General features: G+C 51.0%; 1 protein-coding gene and 1 pseudogene across 4 annotated transcripts in view; both read left to right on the top strand.

Annotated features, from left to right (window-relative positions):
* Positions 1-23,513, top strand: part of LOC134983034 (V-set domain-containing T-cell activation inhibitor 1-like) — a 145,243-nt gene extending 121,730 nt beyond the window's left edge. For 2 of the 4 annotated variants that reach the window (XM_063948730.1, XM_063948729.1), the window contains exons 2-6: positions 12,337-12,401; positions 13,213-13,560; positions 17,876-18,139; positions 18,791-18,921; positions 21,681-23,513. In XM_063948730.1, the coding sequence (XP_063804800.1) occupies positions 12,337-12,401; positions 13,213-13,560; positions 17,876-18,139; positions 18,791-18,915 (802 nt within the window). In that variant the 3' untranslated portion in view covers positions 18,916-18,921; positions 21,681-23,513. Of the gene's footprint in view, positions 1-536; positions 731-8,743; positions 9,020-12,336; positions 12,402-13,212; positions 13,561-17,875; positions 18,140-18,790; positions 18,922-21,680 lie in introns of those variants that run through there. The other 2 variants (XM_063948731.1, XM_063948732.1) reach the window with 2 other exon arrangements.
* LOC134983042 (5S ribosomal RNA) lies at positions 2,894-3,013 on the top strand (annotated as a pseudogene).

Raw genomic sequence — 23,513 nt, forward strand, 5'->3', positions numbered from 1 at the left:
TCTTTTCACTGCTTCATAAATAGACCCCTTAGACTCCTAATCTGTGAATAAACCGCGGCTGCTCCGTAATGAAGGACGACATTTAATATGGTGTCACAGCAATCTATATATGCGCCATCTTTCTGCGCATGCGCTGGCACAGCATAACGGGGTACATACAGGACCCCCGTGCCACTGCTTTACACAGAATGAAATATGGAGAAGTAACATTATTTCACCTGTCAGCCCCCACATTACAGCGTGATGAGACAGTAAGGCTACATGCAGCCGGTAATGAGACCCTGCTCCCATTGGATGGAATGTCAGGGAAGGTTATTTCTGCTGCGGGGTACACTGGGCTCCACAAGAAAAGACATAGGGGTGTAGAGTAGGATCTTGATCCGAGGCACCAACAGGCTGAAAAGCTTTGACTGTTCCCAGAATGCCTAGCGCCACCTCCTCTATAACCCCGCCTCCCTGCACAGGAGCTCAGTTTTGTAGTTGGTGCCGCAGATAGCAGGCACATAACAGAGGGGCTGCGCTGGGCAGCCCTAAGGAGAGCTTTTTAGAAGAAAAGTGAAGACTTCAAGGACTGCAGCAGTGTTACATGTCTAGTGACATTCACTGCTGCAGCTCCATCTCTCCCCAGCGGCGCTGTACACTCCCGAGCCCTGGTTGTCGGGTAACTACAGCAGGAGGCTCCGGTTCTCTTCCATGGTCAGGCACACACGACGGGGGCTCTCCGGAGGTGGTGAGTGGGTCCCGCTTGCGGGACCCGTTCATTATCGCGATCCGGCGCGGTCAGTGGGAGGCGGGCCGCGCGCGCGCTGGCGGTGGACGCTGTGGCAGTACAGGTGATCCCACTAGATCACCAGGGCATGGGTGCAGGTCAGGTTTTCTCTTAAAACCATTTTAATAGTAGCCAACAGTACCCGGTGCTTTTGCCAGCAAGGGGGATAAGGCTTAAACCTGGAGCCCCTCCCCCAGCCCCAGGGCGCCATTTCCAGCAAATGTTCCCGACCTGGAGCTGCAACTCTGTCTCTCCCTCACGTCCTGTGATCAAGCTTACCCTGCGAAACGTACGTCAGGACCCAGCGATCACGTGATGCACACACGTGACCGCGCCAGCCGGAGCGCTTAGACGATCACCAGGCAACGGCCCCAAGCCATCGCTCTCCTAGAGCGAGAACACGGACACACGCCGCTGCAGCTTCCGGAGCATCTCCACGGCAACGGCCCCTAACCACCGCTCTCTTGGAGCGTCATTACGGATACACGCCGCTGCAGTCCCCGGAGCTTCTACACGGCCAAAAGCGGAACGGACAGCACAAATACCAGCACCAATATCGTATATACCCCACACCAATGTGAAACCTATTCACTCCACAGTATGAATCTGTAAGGCTGCAACTGTCTGGCTGAACAGCCAATTGTCATTATCTTATTCTGCAAACATCTTTCACATAGAACTCTGAACATTAGAGACATCCTATACAGGTTCAGCCTTTATTTGCTATTTAAGAATTAACTGTTCATTGCAGCAACTTCTAATCAGCCTTACAACAAGAGTTTCATGCATTATAGCAATGTTATGAATACTCCCTGCAGGTTCATACATAACCTGCTGTGATACGTATTTTTTTCCCCTTTCCATCCCCCCCCCCCCCCCCCTTCCCTTCCCTTCCCTTCCCTTCTGTGACCCAGGAGGAGCTGGTATCCGTTTGATATATGTCCGTCTGTCTGCTATTACGCCATAATTATACGCTGTCTTCTACAGCATAAACTGAATTAGGCATTAAGCTAATTGGAACGGCCGTACTGGTGACCTGTCCTTAGCTCAGATATAAGGTTAATCCATCAGTGATGATATGTGGCATATATGAATTTTCCACATATACTATTCCTCAAACCTATTTATATTTCTTCTGTGACTGCCGCGTCACATGCTGTATAATTAAGGGATTGTATTTATAATTATCTCTTTGTGACCGCTGTGTCATATGCTGATTAATCAGCTAGTGATTGTTAAGGTGATTGTACGCATTTAATTCCCTTTTTTGTGACCGCTGTGTCACATATTTATTTATCAGCTGACTGCACGTTAATTAAAAATTCAGTCACATGCTGTACAATTAAGGGATTGCACCTATGATTATCTCTTTGTGACTGCTGTGTCATATGCTGATTAATCAGCTGTTGAATATTAAGGTGATTGTACGCATTTATTTCTCTTTTTTTTGTGACCGCCGTGTTACATATTTATTTATCAGCTGATTGCACGTTTTTAAAAAAAATCTTTTTGGACATAAGGTAACTCCATTTGTGAGGACATGTGGTATATATGAATTTTTCCCACATATATTATCCCCAAACCTATTGATGTCTCTTTTGTGACTGTCCAGTCACATGCTGAATAACCAATTAACTAAGGGGGTAATTCCAAGTTGATCGCAGCAGGATTTTTGTTAGCAAATGGGCAAAACCATGTGCACTGCAGGGGGGGCAGATATAACATGTGCAGAAAGAGTTAGATTTGGGAGGGTTATTTTGTTTCTGTGCAGGGTAAATACTGGCTGCTTTATTTTTACACTGCAAATTAGATTGCAGATTGAACACACCCCACCCAAATCTAACTCTCTCTGCACATGTTATATCTGCCCCCCCCTGCAGTGCACATGGTTTTGCCCATTTGCTAACAAAAATCCTGCTGCGATCAACTTGGAATTACCCCCTAAGTGATTACACATACATAATCAACCTCAGTGACCGTTGTGTCACATGCTGATCAATCAGCTGATTGCATGTAATCTCTTATATTTGTAACCCACTTGTTACGAATCACATATGCTCTCTATCCCTAACATATAGTAGCCACTTGGCATATATTTGGAGTGACCAAAGAGAGGAGCCTAATAATTGCAGTCACACTTCACTGGAGATGCCCAATCTCTTCTGAACTTGGAAGCTAAGCAGTGAAAGGCAGGGTCAGTACGAGGAAGGGAGACCTCCTTTGAACACCCTGGTACTGCAATAAATTGGCTATTGGACACAGTGGCACTCAACCTTATGCCATCCGATATTGGGACTCGCATGACCAATGATTTAAATTCTCTGCATTTATAAAAATCCGTAATGGATATTAGCAGAATGAATGATGGTCACACATTTCATAAGAGATATTATGCAGGATTATGGTGACAAAAGCATCACAGAATTCTACTCCTGGCAATTTGTAAATTGTGATTTTGGAGATCACGAATAATTTAATTCATCAATATTTTCGCAAAGCTATTTTGTTCACATATAGTCACTCCTAGAATCTAATTTTCACTAATTAAATTGTTCCTATTAATATTTCACAAATTATACTGTAACCTCTGAATTAGAGTGCTCCCACTAAAGAGTCTTTTTTTCCAAATTTCTCTTCTTGGTCCTTTTGTACTTTTCTCCCTCACTCCCTGTCAGTGTTTGGGCGCCATTTCTCTCAGCTCACTGTTCCTGGGACTGCTTGGGCAAATCCTCCTATGTAAAGCCGCCTGGTTGTCAGTGCTGTGCCTTTACATGACACTTAAGTATTCTACCTGTCACTTACACAGTGTTAGTTAAGAAAGAGTGCACTTAGTCAGGGTTTTTTAGTACAATTACCCTGTGATATAACACTGCACAGTAAGAACTGGATGTATATGCAGTGCAGTATTATTGTTAGTAATAACCTCTGCATTGTACAGCTGTGACTATCTGTGTGTGCATTAGCTTGCTGAGTGGTTTCCATTTGTGTCTCTCACTCAACTTGCTATCCCTATATTCTATAACCTGAGAGGGCTTGGTGCGTCAGGTTTTTTTTTAATAATATAGGATATTCACAAGATATACTCTGATACGTATTTTTCTCTGTGATTTAGTCACCATATCTCTCCTTTATCTCTGCTGGTGCTGACTACACTGCGCAGGGGTTTGGGTAAGAGGTATTGTGCTGCTGCCAATTGTACTGTGTTACCTGATACTGCAAGTTATATCATGTCTGCTTCTGAGGGTAACGGTTCTGGGGCTAAACACACTGCCGGTGTTGCTGAAGCCACAGATCCATATAAGGAGAATATAGCAGCTGTGGGCTCTGGTTCTGGGGGCTCCTTGCCCCCCAGTGGGACTGTGGCAACGGAGGTCCATAATGACCCACCGTGGGCTGCTTTTTCCACGCTTCTATATATGCTAGTTAATAAACTAAGACCCCCTATGGGACCCCCGATGCCGGTGCAACCATATGTGGTCCCTGCAGCTAATCTGCCGTGGGCAGATGATTTGGGATCAGTATGTAATCCCGCTGGACGGGATCCCGGTGGTCGAAATCCCGACGCCGGAATCCCGACCGCACAATCCTGACAGGGGTGGCGAGCGGAACGCAGCCCCTTGCGGGCTCGCTTCGCTTGCTACGCTCGGCACACTATTATTTTCTTCCTCTATGGGTGTCGTGGACACCCACGGAGGGAGAATATGTCAGGATTGTGGTGGTCGGGATTCCGGCGTCGGTATTTCGACCGCTGGGATCCCGTCCAGCGGGATGTTGACCGCCTCCCGACGATTTATCTGCTCAATTGAAGAAGTTGAACCAGTCCCTGACTACTAAAAAGTCTGACCCTCGCTCGCCTAAGTCCAAGGGGTCCTCTAAGCGAGCTCTTATCTCCTCACAATCCACTGCTGTCACTGACACCTCGTTGATGAAGACGGCACGTACACTGACCCCACAGGTTCTGACTCAGATATGGCTGATGGGGAGGGTAGTTCCTGATCTTTTGTGGATGTTCCTGATCTTTTGGAGACTATTAAATTAATTTTACAGTTTACGGATGATCCCGAGCCATCCGTTCCTCCTAAGAAACCAGATAGGTTCAAGCGTCCTAAGGTGGTTAAACAAGTTTTACCTCACTCTGACCACCTAGTGGATATACGTCAGGAACCCTGGGGAAACCCGGGTAAGAAGTTTGCGCCTCAAAAGAAGATGCTGGCTCGCTATCCCCTCACGCCAGAGCTGTCTAAGAATTGGGAAACGCCTCCTCCAGTGGACTCACATGTGGCTAGGATGGTGGTTTCCTCAGCTCTATCTGTCACTACCGTCACGTCTCTAAAAGAGCCTACTGATAAGCGTGTGGAGGGTTGTCTGAAAGCGATTTACACCCTCACGGGTGCTGCACAAAGGCCCACTATTGCAGCTACTTGGGCTGCAGAGGCCATTGAAGCATGGGCCTTGGAGTTAGAAGCTGAAATCTCCTCTGACCATGCTAGACAATGCTTGTCATATATTGTCACAGCTTCTCGATATATTAAAGAGGCAGCTTCTGATGCCGGTGTTCTGGCAGCCAAGGCTTCTACTACGTCAGTCCTGGCTCGCCGGATATTGTGGCTGAGATCCTGGTCTGTGGATCTGGACTCTAGAAAAACCCTGGAGGTACTCCCTTTCAAGGGAGATATTCTGTATGGGGGGGGAGGTCTTAAATAAGATTGTGGCTGACTTGGCTACTGCCAAAACTGCCTGTCTGCTAAGTACCGCTCCTTCTGTGTCGAAGGCTAAAGGTACTTCCTTTCGCCCCTTTAATCCTTCAGGTAAAGCAAAAGGTCAGGCGTACCACAAGCAGGCCCGCACTTCCAAACCTGGTAAGCCAAAACCCAAAAGAGCCTGGGCGGCCCGTCAGCCAGCTTCTAAGACTGATAAGCCTACCGCATGACGGGGCGGGCCTCCCGCTGGGTGGGGGGCCAGCTTCTAGGGTATACCCAGGAAGGGTTGAAGACCACTTCAGATGCCTGGGTACGGGAAGTCGTCACTCGAGGTTACGCCATAGCCTTCAAAAACCGACCCCCTCATCGATTTTGCCAGACAGACGTCCCGTTGGACCAGACAAAGGCAAACACTCTACATTCGGTGGTACAGACCCTCCTGGATACAGGAGTCGTAGTACAGGTGCCTCTTGCGTAGAAAGGCCGGGGGTACTATTCTCCGCTGTTTCCAGTCCCGAAACCGAATGGGTCCTCCCGGCTCATTCTCAACCTCAAGGCATTGAACAGGTTTGTGAAGATTTCCAAGTTCCGTATGGAAACCCTTCGCTCTATAGTTCTGGCCTTGGAACCTGGGGACTACATGGTCTCCCTGGACATACAGGATGCTTACCTGCATATTCCTATAGCAGCGTCACATCAGCAATACCTGAATTTTGCGATTGGCAACCTCCGTTACCTTTTGGTTTAACTATAGCTCCGCGAGTCTTCACCAAAGTCATGGCGGTGATGACGGTGGTACTCCGCCGTCAAGGGGTCAGGATACTGCCGTATCTGGACGACTTGTTAATCCTGGCAAATTCCCCAGAACTTCTCCTACGTCATCTGGATATGACTGTCCATTTTCTACAAGCCCACGGGTGGCTCATCAACTGGAAGAAATCCTCCCTGGTCCCTGCTCAGAGCATGGTGCACCTGGGAGCGCTATTGGACACTCACAACCAGCGGTTGTTCTGGTCTCAGGAGAAAGTCCTGAAGCTTCAGGACAGGATTCGTTGCTTCCTTTCTCGTCCGCAAGTGTCTATACATTTGACGATGCAGATGCTGGGCCTCATGGTATCAGCATTCGACATGGTGGAGTATGCTCAATTCCATTCTCGCCCCCTCCAGAAGCTGATTCTAGCCAAGTGGGATGGCCTGCCTCACCGGATCAGGTCTCCCATGATCTCATTGACTCCGGAGGTCCGTTTGTCGCTGCTCTGGTGGCTCCAGGACCGACAATTGTGAAGGGGCCGTCCATTCTGGATATCCAACTGGGTCCGGTTGACGACAGATGCCAGTCTAAGAGGTTGGGGCACGGTGCTGGAGCAACACTCCCTTCAGGGTCGGTGGACCAAGGAGGAATCTCTCCTCTTGATCAACATTCTGGAATTGCGGGTGGTCTTCAATGCGTTGAACCTGGCCCAGCATTTAATTCAGAACCATCCTGTTCAAGTACAGTCGGACAACGCCACCACAGTGGCTTACATAAATCATCAAGGCAGTACTCGAAGCCGCTTGGCAATGAAGGAAATCTCACGGATTCTTCAATGGGCCGAATGCCATCTACCGGCCATATCGGCAATATTCATTCCGGGAGTCCTTAATTGGGAAGCAGACTTTCTCAGTCGTCAGGACATACATGCCAGTGAGTGGGGCCTCCATCCAGAAGTGTTTCAACTCCTAGTGGAAAAGTGGGGCCTTCCAGACGTGGATCTGATGGCGTCTTGACACAATCACAAGGTTCCGGTCTTCGGAGCAAGGACAAGTAATCCTCAAGCAGCATTTGTGGATGCGCTGGCGGTGCCGTGGAGGTTTCGGCTGCCGTACGTGTTCCCTCCAGTGTCACTCCTGCCCAGGGTACTTCGGAAGTTCAAGAAAGAAAAAGGAAATCTGCTTCTCATAGCTCCAGCATGGCCCAGATGGCACTGGTTCTCAGACCTGCAAGGCCTATCGTCAGAGCATCCAATTCTACTTCCACAATGCCCAGACCTCCTTGTTCAGGGCCCCTGTGTCTACCAGGACCTAGCCCGGCTGTCTTTGACGTGGCGTGGCGTGGCTCTTGAAGCTTCCGTCTTAAGGGCTAAAGGGTTTTCTGAGGCGGTCATTCAAACTATGTTGCGGGCCCGGAAACCGGCTTCGGCTCGGATTTACTATAGGGTCTGGCATTCTTACTTTGTTTGGTGCGCATCTAACGATTATGACGCTTCCAAGTTTAGTATAGCCAAGTTGTTGGCTTTTCTTCAGCAGGGCCTGGACTTAGGCCTGCGTCTGGCCTCCCTCAAGGTTCAAATATCTGCCTTGTCGGTGTGGTTTCAGAGAAAAATTGTGACCTTACCTGATGTGCATACCTTTACTCAGGGTGTGTTGCGTATCCAACCTCCCTATGTCCCGCCTGTGGCTCCTTGGGACTTGTCGGTGGTTTTGGAGGTGCTACAAGAGTCTCCGTTTGAACCTCTTGGTTCAGCTGATCTTAAGGTGGTGTTTCTGCAGGCTATTGCTTCAGCTAGAAGAGTGTCGGATTTGGGTGCCTTGTCCTGTAGTTCCCCATATCTGATATTTCACCATGACCGGGCGGTTCTTAGGACTCGTCCCAGATATTTACCTAAGGTGGTTTCTTCGTTCCACCTTTACCAGGAGATTGTGGTTCCAGCACTTGTTTCTCCTGATCTGCCTCCCAGTAGTCTTTGGATGTGGTACGGGATATCTATGTGAAGAGAACTGCTTCTATTAGGAAATCTGATTCTCTCTTTGTACTGTTTGGATTTCACAAACAGGGCTGGCCTGCTCACAAGCAAACTTTGGCCAGATGGATTAGAATGGTGATTGCACATGCTTATGTGAGGGCTGGTCTCTCAGCTCCTGCTCACATTACGGCCCATTCTACTTGGTCTGTTGGACCTTCTTGGGCGGCCCGCCGTGGTGCGACCCTTGAACAATTGTGCAAGGCGGCTACGTGGTCCTCCGTGAACACGTTCATAAGGTTCTATGCCTTCGATACTGCCACTTCCCTGGATGCTTCCTTTGGACGCCGGGTTCTTGTGCCCGCTACAGTGCATCCCCTCCCATAAGGAACTGCTTTAGGACATCCCCTATGTCTTTCCTTGTGGAGCCAAGTGGAGCCCGCAGCAGATAACACGTTTTATGATAAGAACTTACCTTTGTTAAATCTCTTTCTGCGAGGTACACTGGGCTCCACAAGGCAGCCACCCTGATGCACTTAGCTTCTTTGGGTTGATATGGCATTAGCCGCTGACACTTCTCTTGTCGTGAGAGTGTGGTGTATGTGGCTACTATCCGTTGTTGTCTCTATTCCTGCTACTGCATTGGGCTGGTTAACTAAAAACTGAGCTCCTGTGCTGGGAGGCGGGGTGACATAGGAGGCGGCGCTGTGCATTCTGGGAACAGTCAAAGCTTTTGAGCCTGTTGGTGCCTCGGATCAAGATCCTACTCTACACCCCTATGTCTTTCCTTGTGGAGCCCAGTGTACCTCGCAGAAAGAGTTTTAACAAAGGTAAGTTCTTACCATAAAACTTGTTATTCCAGAGACATTAGCCTCTGACATGGCAGCCTCCACTTGGTGCCTCAGAAATGTCCCTTTCCGGGGAATTGAGGGCATAAGACGTCTGACACCGCTGCGCTGGCGGTAACAGGCGGTGGGAGAAATGTTATACATGAGGGATTAGCTCTGCAGGCAGATAAAGTGTTACAGTATGCTGATAGGACCTGTCAGTGTTACAGTGACGGATGTAAAGGTCAGAACCGGATATTCCTGTCTGGCCGCATTTGTGAGGAGTTTCTCTGATAAATGCTCTGAGTATGCAGAACAGGCTGTGCCCTAACCGCAGCCACTGCGCCCCACGGCTACACGCTCCGACACAACCGTGGGGTCACCCAGTGCACAGGATATTGTTCATGAAACCTCCGAAATACACAACGTCTATGTCATTATGTGTAGGAATGACGGAACCCACTGTGTCACCGCGTGCAGGAATGACGGAACCCACTGTGTCACCGCGTGCAGGAATGACGGAACCCACTGTGTCACAGCGTGCAGGAATGACGATACCACTGTGTCACTGCGTGCAGGAATGACGATACCACTGTGTCACTGCGTGCAGGAATGACGATACCACTGTGTCACTGCGTGCAGGAATGACGGAACCCACTGTGTCACCACGTGCAGGAATGACAGAACCCACTGTGTCACTGCGTGCAGGAATGACGATACCACTGTGTCACCGCATGCAGGAATGACGGAACCCACTGTGTCACCACGTGCAGGAATGACGGAACCCACTGTGTCACTGCGTGCAGGAATGACGATACCACTGTGTCACTGCGTGCAGGAATGACGGAACCCACTGTGTCACCACGTGCAGGAATGACAGAACCCACTGTGTCACTGCGTGCAGGAATGACGATACCACTGTGTCACCGCATGCAGGAATGACGGAACCCACTGTGTCACCGCGTGCAGGAATGACGGAACCCACTGTGTCACCGCGTGCAGGAATGACGGAACCCACTGTGTCACCGCGTGCAGGAATGACGGAACCCACTGTGTCACTGCGTGCAGGAATGACAGAACCCACTGTGTCACCGCGTGCAGGAATGACGGAACCCACTGTGTCACTGCGTGCAGGAATGACGGAACCCACTGTGTCACTGCGTGCAGGAATGACGGAACCCACTGTGTCACTGCGCGCAGGAATGACAGAACCCACTGTGTCACTGCGTGCAGGAATGACGGAACCCACTGTGTCACCATGTGCAGGAATGACGATACCACTGTGTCACTGCGTGCAGGAATGACGGAACCCACTGTGTCACCACGTGCAGGAATGACAGAACCCACTGTGTCACTGCGTGCAGCAATGACGATACCACTGTGTCACCGCATGCAGGAATGACGGAACCCACTGTGTCACCGCGTGCAGGAATGACGGAACCCACTGTGTCACCGCGTGCAGGAATGACGGAACCCACTGTGTCACTGCGTGCAGGAATGACGGAACCCACTGTGTCACTGCGTGCAGGAATGACGGAACCCACTGTGTCACTGCGTGCAGGAATGACGGAACCCACTGTGTCACTGCGCGCAGGAATGACAGAACCCACTGTGTCACTGCGTGCAGGAATGACGGAACCCACTGTGTCACCATGTGCAGGAATGACAGAACCCACTGTGTCACCGCGTGCAGGAATGACGGAACCCACTGTGTCACTGCGTGCAGGAATGACGGAACCCACTGTGTCACTGCGTGCAGGAATGACGGAACCCACTGTGTCACTGCGTGCAGGAATGACAGAACCCACTGTGTCACCATGTGCAGGAATGACAGAACCCACCGTGTCACCATGTGCAGGAATGACAGAACCCACTGTGTCACCGCGTGCAGGAATGACAGAACCCACTGTGTCACCATGTGCAGAGATGGAACCCACTGTGTCACCATGTACAGGAATGACGATACCACTGTGTCACCGCATGCAGGAATGACGGAACCCACTGTGTCACCGCGTGCAGGAATGACGGAACCCACTGTGTCACTGCGTGCAGGAATGACTGAACCCACTGTGTCACCATGTACAGGAATGACGATACCACTGTGTCACCGCATGCAGGAATGACGGAACCCACTGTGTCACCGCGTGCAGGAATGACGGAACCCACTGTGTCACTGCGTGCAGGAATGACAGAACCCACTGTGTCACCATGTGCAGGAATGACGGAACCCACTGTGTGACTGCGTGCAGGAATGACGGAACCCACTGTGTCACTGCGTGCAGGAATGACAGAACCCACTGTGTCACCATGTGCAGGAATGACGGAACCCACTGTGTGACTGCGTGCAGGAATGACGGAACCCACTGTGTCACTGCGTGCAGGAATGACAGAACCCACTGTGTCACCATGTGCAGGAATGACGGAACCCACTGTGTGACTGCGTGCAGGAATGACGGAACCCACTGTGTGACTGCGTGCAGGAATGACGGAACCCACTGTGTCACTGCGTGCAGGAATGACGGAACCCACTGTGTCACCGCGTGCAGGAATGACGGAACCCACTGTGTCACCATGTGCAGGAATGACGGAACCCACTGTGTCACCGCATGCAGGAATGACAGAACCCACTGTGTCACTGCGTGCAGGAATGACGGACCCCACTGTGTCACCATGTGCAGGAATGACGATACCACTGTGTCACCATGTGCAGGAATGACAGAACCCACTGTGTCACCATGTGCAGGAATGACGGAACCCACTGTGTCACCATGCGCAGGAATGACGGAACCCACTGTGTCACCATGCGCAGGAATGACGGAACCCACTGTGTGACCACGTGCAGGAATGATGGACCCACTGTGTCACCGTGTACAGGAATGACAGAACCCACTGTGTCACCATGTGCAGGAATGACAAAACCCACTGTGTCACCATGTGCAGGAATGACGGAACCCACTGTGTCACCATGTGCAGGAATGACAAAACCCACAGTATGACCACGTGCAGGAATGATGGACCCACTGTGTCACCGTGTACAGGAATGATGGAACCCACAGTGTCACCGCATGGAGGAATGATTTTACACAATGCGTTACCACGTGCAGTTACCCCGAAACCCCCCTTTGTGCACCACTGTAATAGTGGGTGGGAGAGTCCAAGGACAAAGCCCCACTTTTAATTTCGGCCACTGCCGTGTGGCAATGTTTTAGAGATATAAACTGCTGTGTGTTTGTGCCGCTGCTCTGTCGCTTAGTAACCAGGTCCAAATGATGTGATTTTAGCAGTCCGCTAACTCCCCATCTCTCTCTCTCTGTCCTCAGCATGATCGCGATCATCATCCTCCTCGTTGGTGTCATCGCTCTGATTATTGGTCTCAGTGTGTCAGGTAAGTCGGGCTCTGCGCTGTAATTACCCACGACCCTCTCTGGTATAGTCTGGGATTGCACACTGCCGGGGGAACGCCTGCACCTCGCACGCACATCTCAGTCTGGGCCTCATGATACTGAATTACATTTCATTATTACTACTCGCCATGTTGGTATTGGGAACATGCGTGGGCAGAAATATCGATGGTGGTTTCCGCGTGGCGCGGCACATCTGCGTTACACTAAACATAATGTTACCCTCATCATATACTGAAAAACGCAGCATACGACGCCTCTTCTGTCCGCACGCTTTGCAATATAACATTCTAGGTCACAGAGTATATAAAAAACTTTTATGATGTTTAAGCCCCATAACAACATACAATAAAAGATCTGTGATATAATAAACCCGCAGCCCAGAAAGGTGACCGAATTGCTTTTACAGTTTTACGCTCTGGCGATGTCTTCACAATCGAGTGATTATTGGCAAACTGCGCATACGTCACTGCCGCAATGCGCATACGCAGAAATTGAATTGCGATTACACTCACAGTGAGGATTCATTCACAAGTGATGGACAGGGCTGGGAGGGGGGGCGCCTGGGCCTGTAGGATTGGGAGGCCCTTGGGCAACTGCCCATTACGGCCATATGAGCAGGCAGTCCTAGTTGCAAGGACTCTAATGGGCTCCTCTATACAAATCCCATCAGCTGTTACTTTTCGCATAGTTGAGTCTGAAATCGCATCTGTGGCAGTGTTGGCGTACAGCTATAAATCAGGCCCTCTGATCAGAAAACTATATGCATGACACTTGACTTCTGTATCCTCCTAGGTAACAGCACCACCAATGACGTGACCACGGTGAACGCTGTGGGACAGATCGGGAAGGATGTCATTCTCAGCTGCACCTTCACCCCCGACGTGAAGCAATCCAGCAACGTCCTGTGGGAGAGGGTGGGCCTTCCTGGCAATGTGTACAACTACCAGAACGGGAAGATCTCGCTGACAAACCAGAGCCCCCTCTACAAAGGGCGGGCCTCGCTCTTCCTCAATCAGCTGGCAGCCGGCAATGCCTCGCTGCAACTCAGCAACGTACAGCTGACTGACACTGGCGTCTACAGATGTACCATCACAAATTCCAATGGCAGCGGACAGAACATCCTGAGCCTCAATGTAGGAGGTGAGTAGGCTGGAGCAGAGGAGAGGCATGGTCAGGAGGAGATGGGATGGCCTTACTGGGAGAGTGGGAGCTGGGTGAGTCTTTCGCTGGACTACAGGAAAGGTTTGGTCGAGGTGCAAGTGAGAGTCTATGTTAGAGGAGAGGTGGAGGTCACATCGAGGGAAGAGCGAGGAGACTAGAGGGAGGACCTTATATGAAGGTGGCAGTGAGATCTCTCCAGCCTGGGAGACAGAATGAGTATCTTATCTAGAGAGTAAAATGAGAGACTGACGTAGACGTTTGTTGGAGAGGTTGGAGTAGACATTAGAGTGAGTGTGACTCATCTACAGAAGTGTGCAGTGGTTGTGGCTATTGGATGTGTGTCTACACTCTACAGTCAGCTTTTGATCCTGGTCCTGAGGTTACAGTTAGGCTGGGTACACATACAATGATCTGGGGTTTGTGGCGGACGGCAGGACAGACGGGATGAGATGATGGTCTACTGTACACACTGAGTAGTATAGTGCTATATCGTGCCCTATATTATTCATGGCCACAATCAGCAGCATGACATTGGCTGCTGGGTCATCCCATCACCCGTGCAGCACAGCAGATGGGGCGGCCAACATATGGGCAGGCAGGGTCGCACAGTAGTGGGCACAGACTACTCGATGTGCATGATGTGAGGATACCGGGTGACCTGGGTGTCCTGGGGTTCAGGGATCACACAGTGGAGCAGGGTACAATGAAAACAAGGTGAGCTTTATTCAGAGAGACCCAGAAATCCATTGACCAGCAAGCAGGATTATACTACAAAAGTCCACTCAGAGTTCAGCAAAGTCCTTACCAGCTGCTGTATATCTCCTCCAGGCCTGGGCAGCAATGACAGCTGTAGCAGGGCACACAGAGTGGCTGGTCACTGATGACACTGAGAGGGGATGACACCCCGACCTCCAGTGAGTCTAGCTGTGCACATTCACCTCAAAACACACAGTCTCTTTCTCCCAGCAACCTCCAGTGAGTCTAGCTGTGCACTCTCACCTCCCCACACACACAGTCTCTTTCTCCCAGCAACCTCCAGTGAGTCTAGCTGTGCACCATCACCTCCACACACACAGTCTCTTTCCCCCAGCAACCTCCAGTGAGTCTAGCTGTGCACCATCACCTCCACACACACAGTCTCCTTCTCCCAGCAACCTGCAGTGAGTCTAGCTGTCCACCATCACCTCCACACACACACACAGTCTCTTTCCCTCAGCAACCTCCAGTGAGTCTAGCTGTCCACCATCACCTCCACACACACAGTCTCTTTCCCCCAGCAACCTCCAGTGAGTCTAGCTGTCCACCATCACCTCCACACACACCGTCTCTTTCTCCCAGCCACTTCCTGACTCCCACAATTCCCCCTTGCTGGTTCTTTCTATCTACATCGATGGGCCCGGTCTGGTGTAGGGGATGCAGCGACGGGCCCGGTCTGGTGTAGGGGATGCAGCGATAGGTCCGGTCTGGTGTAGGGGATGCAGCGACGGGCCTGCTCTGGTGTACGGTATGCAGTGATGGGCCCGGTCTGGTGTAGGGGGGATGCAGCGATGGGCCCGGTCTGGTATAGGGGATGCAGCGATGTGCCTGGTCTGGTGTATGGTATGCAGTGACGGGCCCGGAGAAAAACAAAAGGCGGAATTATAAAACTAAAGACGGACACTGGGAGTCTTGTTGAAGGAGACAATTTAATAGCAGATCATCTTAATGATTATTTTTGCTCAGTATTTACTACTGAAAGAGAGGGGAAGGGGCCACAGTTAAGTTGCAGGGATATTCAGGAAAATGAAACAAGTACATTTACAGAGGAGAAGGTCCTAACAGAACTCTCAAAGCTGAAAGTGGACAAATCTATGGGGCCAGATGGGATACATCCAAGGATACTAAAAGAACTTAAAGAGGTGCTGGTAGCACCATTGACAGAATTATTCAACCAGTCATTAGCTACAGGAGTAATTCCAGGGGACTGGAAAAGAGCAAATGTAGTCCCACTGCACAAAAGTGGAAGCAAGGAAGAGGCAAACAACTACAGACCAGTGAGTCTTACATCAGTAGTAGGGAAATTGATGGAAACACTCTTAAAAGAAAGAGTTGTAGATTATCTCAAATCTGGCAATTTACTGGATCCCAAACAGCATGGATTCACTGGGGGGAGATCATGTCAAACAAATCTTATTGACTTTTTTGATTGTGTGACTAAAGTGATGGATAAAGGTGGAGCCATGGATATAGCTTATCTAGACTTTAGTAAGGCTTTTGACACAGTTCCACATCGCAGACTGCTAAATAAACTTGAAAGTTTGGGATTGGATATTAGGATTATTGAATGGATAAGATCTTGGTTGAAGGATAGAAAACAGAGAGTTGTGGTAAATGGAGTGCATTCACAGGAGGGAAATGTTACCAGTGGAGTACCCCAGGGATCTGTACTTGGACCAGTGCTTTTTAATATCTTTATTGGTGACATTGCAAATGGCATTAAAGGGAAAGTATGCCTTTTTGCAGATGACACAAAGGTATGCAACAGGGTAGACACACCAGGTGGGGTAAAACAAATGATTGAGGATCTAGGTAGACTAGAGGAATGGTCAAGAGTCTGGCAATTACAGTTTAATGCCAAAAAATTCAAAATCATGCACTTGGGTCTCAAAAATCCTAAAGCTAAATACAGTATTAATGGCACTATACTGGAAACTACTGAGGAGGAAAGGGATCTAGGAGTCACTATTTCAGATGACTTAAAGGCAGGTAAGCAATGTAACAAGGCAATGAGGAAGGCTAGTCAGATGCTTGGCTGCATTGGGAGAGGAATCAGCAGCAGAAAGAAGTAATAATGCCACTGTATAGGTCATTGATACGGCCTCATTTAGAATACTGTATTCAGTTCTGGAGGCCATATCTTCAAAAGGATATTAATACATTAGAAACTGTACAAAGGAGGGCAACTAAAATGGTGCATGGCCTACATCACAAAACATACCCAGAAAGACTAAGAAATCTCAATATGTATAGTTTGGAGCAGAGAAGGGAAAGGGGGGACATGATAGAAACTTTCAAATATATCAAGGGTTTTAACAAAGTCCAGGAGGGAAACATTCTCCAAATGAAGAGAAGCAATAGGACACGAGGACATGCACTGAGACTGGAGTGGGGGAGGTTCAGGGGAAATTTGCGAAAAAATTATTTCACAGAAAGGGTAGTGGACAAGTGGAATAGCCTCCCATCAGAGGTGGTAGAGGCTAAGACAGTAGAGCAATTTAAACATGCATGGGATAGACATAAGGATATCCTTACAAAGAAATAAGGATCAAATAAGGTTAGAGATAAAAATAATATAAAAAAAAAAAGGGGCAGACTAGATGGGCCAAGTGGTTCTTATCTGCCGACAAATTCTATGTTTCTATGGTCTGGTGTAGGGGATGCAGCGATGGGCCCGGTCTGGTGTAGGGTATGCAGCGACGGGCCCGGTCTGGTGTAGGGGATGCAGCAACAGTCCCGGTCTGGTGTATGGTATGCAGTGATGGGCCCGGTCTGGTGTAGGGGATGCAGCGACGGGCCCGGTCTGGTGTAGGGGATGCAGCAACAGCCCCAGTCTGGTGTATGGTATGCAGTGACGGGCCCGGTCTGGTGTAGGGGATGCAGCGATGGGCCCGGTCTGGTGTAGGGGATGCAACGACTGGCCTGGTCTGGTGTAATGGCTGCAATGATGGGCCCGGTCTGGTGTAGAGGAAGCAGTGATGGGTCTGGTCTGGTGTAGGGGATGCAATGATGGGCCTGGTCTGGTGTAGAGGAAGCAGTGATCGGCCTGGTCTGGTGTAGGGGATACAGTGATGTGCCTGGTCTGGTGTAGGGGATGCAGCGATGTGCCTGGTCTGGTGTAGGGGATACAGCGATGGGCCTGGTCTGGTGTAGGGGATGCAGAGATGGGTCTGGTCTGGTGTAGGGGATGCAATGATGGGCCTGGTCTGGTGTAGAGGAAGCAGTGATGGGCCTGGTCTGGTTCATGACTCTGTTGGACTGATATTTTGCGATCACCCCATCCAGCCTCATTTTAGCCACGTGTGAGATGAGCCACCTGTAGACATTAGCGTCCTCTCAGCAGAGAGTTGTCCTCACAGTCTCCCTACAGCTTGGAGATTTGCACCTTCATCAGGTAGAACATCAGAGGATGTGTCCAGGATACTGTATCTGACACTTGGCTAAGTCATAAATGACATCATAAACATTCCTTACTAGTAGTCTGTAGCTGAATACGATGGATGTGTATAAGTAGCACTTATATATCCCCTGTCTCCAGCTTTTTCCGCCATCACGATGACCAACATCTCCGAGACCACCCTGCGCTGTGCGTCTCTCATCTGGCTCCCCAAGCCCACCGTCACGTGGCAGAACATTACGTCTGGAAGTGACCTGACCAACCTTTCAACCACCACCTATGAGCCCAATCTCGGCAACTCGTTCCAGATCATCTCTGACTACCCGGGCATCCAGGAGAACGTGCAGTACAGATGTGTGATAAATAACGCCCTGGCTAAAGCAGAGGGAAACGCGTTATTATCAGGTGAGTGACATGGTGGCGGTGACATCATACAAAGGTGTGACCACGGAAGATGCTAAACTGTGACATCATGTGCAATGACATGCGAACAATGACATCACGCTGGAGTGTGAAGGCAGCGAAGGGACATCATGCTTACAGGTGTGCCATATGTGGGTGATGACATCATGCTGGGGTGACATCATATTCATAGGTATGGAGCATGCTGGCGATGACATCATATAGACTTATGATATGAGAATAATGATAATCACACAGGTGTGTAACCAATCAGCTGCTACGCTATGTTATAGAATGCCAGCGCCGGTGACATCCCTGACCCGCCCGCTCCAAACCAGTTCCAGCCAATCAGCTCCTACTTGACATTTTTCAAACACAGCCTTAGACCCTGGAAGAAAGCCAGAGAGGAGGAGGCCCATATGGAGCCTGCACACCGGCCCTTTCCTCTCATATACCGACCCTGACCGGAGTGTGATTCTAAGTGAGGGATGGAAGTTGTCCATAGCAACCAATGAACGTTTAGCTATCATTTTATACATGATAAAGGATAGCTATTAGCTGACTGGTTGCTGTTTAGAAGGTTTGGGTACATCTCCCCCTTAGAGTAATTCCATGATGTCTTACGTTATGTGTCTTCTATGGATTCTCCATCAGCTTCCGGCCTCCAAACAAGCACTAGCCTGCAGATCCTAAGCTCGGCGGATGTCCTGTCGTCGCCTTCTATTCTCCTGCTGTGTCTCCTCAGCCTGATCATCCACCCTGGAGCTGCGCTGTGGTAGAAGCAGGTAACAGAAGAATGTTACACTTTCTGGTCTACCCTACTGCCTGCCCTTACTGCTTTTCACTGCTGCCTGCCCCTACTGCCTTCCACTGCTGCCTGCTGTACTGCCTGCCCCTACTGCCTGCCCCTACTACCTTCCACAGCTGCCTGCCCCTACTACCTTCCACAGCTGCCTGCCCCTACTGCCTTTTACTGCTGCCTGGCCCCAGTAGCGGATCTTGCCACGGACAAGCAGGAATTTTGCCCGGGGCGCCGCCTCCCGGAGGGCGCAGTGCGCCATCCGGAGGGTGCCGCACCAGGGCAAGATCCGCTGCTGCTGTGCCCCCCGCTGCCCACTGCCCCTGGCCGCTGTGAAGGGAAACTAGATGCTACGCGTCTAGTTTCCCTTCGTGGAGAGGTCCTTTACTGTGCGGTGCGCGATGACGTCATTGCGCATCGCACATTTCAGAGCGCTACAGTAGTCTATACAGGGGGCGTAACTGACCACGCCTCCTGTACGAAGCCACGCCCCCTATTGCCGCCCGGGGAGCACAGAGCCCCAGAACCGCCCCTGCCTGGCCCTACTGCCTTCCACTGCTGCCTGCTGTACCGACAGCCCCTACTGCCTGCCCCTACTGCCTTCCACTGCTGCCTGCTGTACTATCTGCCCCTACTGCTTTCCACTGCTGCCTGCTATACTATCTGCCCTTACTGCCTTCCACTGCTGCCTGTCCTACTGCCTGCTGTACTGCCTTCCACTACTGTCTGCCCCTACAGCCTTCCACTGCTGCCTGCCCCTACTGCCTTCCACTGCTGCCTGCTGTACTGCCTTCCCCTACTGCCTGTCTCTACTGCCTTCGACTGCTTCCTGCCCCTACTACCTTCCACTGCTGCCTGCCCCTACTGCCTTTCACTGCTGCCTGGCCCTACTACTTTCTACTGCTGCCTGCTGTACCGACTGCTCCTACTGCCTGCTGTACTGCCTTCCACTGCTGCCTGCTGTACTATCTGCCCCTACTGCCTTCCACTGCTGCCTGCTATACTCTCTGCCTCTACAGCCTTCCACTGCTGCCTGCCCCTACAGCCTTCCACTGCTGCCTGCTCCTACTGCCTTTCACTACTGCCTTCCACTGCTGCTTGCCCCTATGGCCTTTCACTACTGCCTACCCCTACTGCCTGCTGTACTGCCTTCCCCTACTGCCTGCTGTACTGCCTGACCCTACTGCCTTCCACTGCTGCCTGCCCCTACTGCCTTCTGTACTGCCTGCCCCTACTGCCTTCCACTGCTGCCTACTCCTACTGCATGTCCCTACTGCCTTCCACTGCTGCCTGCCCCACTGCATGCTGTACTGCCTGCCCCTACTGCCTTCCACTGCTGCCTGCCCTTACTGCATGCTGTACTGCCTGCCCTTACTGCCTTCCACTGCTGCCTGCCCCTACTGCCTTCCACTACTGCCTGCTGTACTGCCTGCCCCTACTGCCTTCCACTACTGCCTGCCCTTATGGCCTTCCACTACTGCCTGCCCCTACTGCCTTCCACTGCTGCCTGCCTCTACTTGTTTTTACTACTGCTGGCTGCCCCTACTGCCTGTCCCTACTGCTTTTCACTACTGCCTGCCCATGTTGTACTGCCTGCCCCTACTGCCTTCTTCTACTGCTGCCTGCCACTACTGCCTGCTGTACTGCCTTCCACTGCTGCCTGCCCCTATTGCCTTCACTGCTGCATGCCCCTACTGCCTTCACTGCTGCCTTTCCCTACTGCCTTCCACTGCTGTCTGCCCCTACTGGTTTCCACTGCAGCCTGCCCCTGCTGTATTGCCTGCCCATACTGCCTTCTACTGCTGCCTGCCACTACTGCCTGCTGTACTGCCTTCCACTGCTGCCTGCCCCTATTGCCTTCCACTGCTGCTTGCCCCTACTGCCTTCCACTGCTGCCTTCCCCTACTGCCTTCCACTGCTGCCTTCCCCTACTGCCTTCCACTGCTGCCTTCCCCTACAGCCTTCCACTACAGCCTGCCCCTACTGCCTTCCACTACAGCCTGCCCCTACTGCCTTCCACTACTACCTGCCCCTACTACCTTCCACTACTGCCCTCCATTGCTGCCTGCCTCTACTTCCTGCTGTACAGCCTGCCTCAACTTGCTTCCACTACTGCTGCCTGCCCTTACTGCCTGCCCCTACTGCTTGCTCTACTGCCATCTACTGCTGCCTGCCACTACTGCCTTCCACTGCTGCCTGCCACTAGTGCCTGCTGTACTGCCTGCCCCTACTACCTTCCAATACTGCCTGCCCTTACTGCCTGCCACTACTTCCTTCCACTGCTGCCTTCCACTACTGCCTGCCCCCTACTGCCTTCCACTACTGCCTGCCCCCTACTGCCTGTCCCTACTGCCCCTACTGTTTTCTGTACTGCCTGCAACTACTGTTTTCTGTACTGCCTGCCCCTACTGCCTTCTGTACTGCCTGCCCCTACTGCCTTCCACTGCTGCCTGCCCCTGCTGCCTTCCACTGCTGCCTGCCACTACTGACTGCCCCTACTGCCTTCCACTGCTTCCTGCCCTACTGCCTGCTGTACTGCCTTCCACTGCTGTCTGTCCCCACTGCCTGCTCCTTCTGCCAGCTCATACCACCTGCCCACACTGCTTGCCTCTTCTGCCTGCCCCATAATACCTCCCATACTACAGTATCTGCCTCTACCCCAAGTTTCTGCCCCTACTGTCTACACCTCTGCTACTTTTCTTCAGAATTTAGTGTATACTAAATATTCTGTATGTTCTTCTCCAGGCATCGTAAACCATACTTCCCATTAATGGTCCCACTTACAGGACAAATCCTGGCTGTAATCTGCTCTTCTGGACCCTGGGAAACCAAAGATATTTCCATGTGGGTGTATATTCCGTCAGGAGTGGGCGTGACACCCGCATTTCTCTTGTGCTCTATAAGAACGGAACGCATCTCTCACTGTCTAATCTCGGGGTAAATCTATCTTCTTACCACCTGGCGGCAGAGTTACTGGGAGAAATCAAAGAGATTCAAGATAGAGACTAGAAAGGAATTGTATTGTACCTAGAAAGACTTGTTTTCCGCCAGTATTACTTCCATGGAAGAGATAATAAGAGATTGGACGAATGGACAACACACAACTTCCTCCATGAGGTGGACTGCAGAGCCAACATCACAAAGAGACCTCTATGTTCCTCCATATGGTTCCGAGAAGAACTTAGCTCATCTCTGAAGACTTCCAGAACAAGGAAATGGACAATAGCTAACAGCCTGGGGTCTTCTCACTTATCTTCCAGCAGAGATCAGTGATGTAACCTGTCTCACAGCAGCACAGAGTACATCAGGAGCATTGTGATATGTCAGGACAGGGCTGCATGTGACAGGGGCAGTGACAGGATGTGAGGAGGGGAATGGAGGCAGCAGGAAGCCACAGACTGAGAGTTATATAGTGGGAGGAGCAGGGTCCCCAGTTTATCAGGAGATGAGTGATGTGTCAGTGAGGACAGGGCTGCATGTGACAGGGGCAGTGACATGATGTGAGGAGGGGAATGGAGGCAGCAGGAAGTCACAGACTGAGAGTTATATAGTGGGAGGAGCAGGGTCCCCAGCAGCACAGAGTATATCAGGAGATGAGTGAGGTGTCAGTGAGGACAGGGCTGCATGTGACAGGGGCAGTGACATGATGTGAGGAGGAGAATGGAGGCAGCAGGAAGCCACAGACTGAGAGTTATATAGTGGGTGGAGCAGGGTCCCCAGCAGCACAGAGTATATCAGGAGATGAGTGATATGTCAGTGAGGACAGGGCTGCATGTGACAGGGGCAGTGACATGATGTGAGGAGGGGAATGGAGGCAGCAGGAAGTCACAGACTGAGAGTTATATAGTGGGAGGAGCAGTGTCCCCAGCAGCACAGAGTATATCAGGAGATGAGTGATGTGTCAGTGAGGACAGGGCTGCATGTGACAGGGGCAGTGACATGATGTGAGAAGGGGAATGGAGGCAGCAGGAAGCCACAGACTGAGAGTTATATAGTGGGAGGAGCAGGGTCCCCAGCAGCACAGAGTATATCAGGAGATGAGTGATGTGTCAGTGAGGACAGGGCTGCATGTGACAGGGGTAGTGACATGATGTGAGGAGGAGAATGGAGGCAGCAGGAAGCCACAGACTGAGAGTTATATAGTGGGAGAAGCAGTGTCCCCAGCAGCACAGAGTATATCAGGAGATGAATGATGTGTCAGTGAGGACAGGGCTGCATGTGACAGGGGCAGTGATATGATGTGAGGAGGGGAATGGAGGCAGCAGGAAGCCACAGACTGAGAGTTATATAGTGGGAGGAGCAGGGTCCCCTGCAGCACAGAGTATATCAGGAGATGAGTGATGTGTCAGTGAGGACAGGGCTGCATGTGACAGGGGCAGTGACATGATGTGAGGAGGGGAATGGAGGCAGCAGGAAGCCACAGACTGAGAGTTATATAGTGGAAGGAGCAGGATCCCCAGCAGCACAGAGTGTATCAGGAGATGAGGGATGTGTGAGTGAGGACAGGGCTGCATGTGACAGGGGCAGTGACATGATGTGAGGAGGGGAATGGAGGCAGCAGGAAGCCACAGACTGAGA

The sequence above is a fragment of the Pseudophryne corroboree genome, assembly GCF_028390025.1.
Source record: "Pseudophryne corroboree isolate aPseCor3 chromosome 2 unlocalized genomic scaffold, aPseCor3.hap2 SUPER_2_unloc_1, whole genome shotgun sequence".
NCBI classification, from domain to species: domain Eukaryota; kingdom Metazoa; phylum Chordata; class Amphibia; order Anura; family Myobatrachidae; genus Pseudophryne; species Pseudophryne corroboree.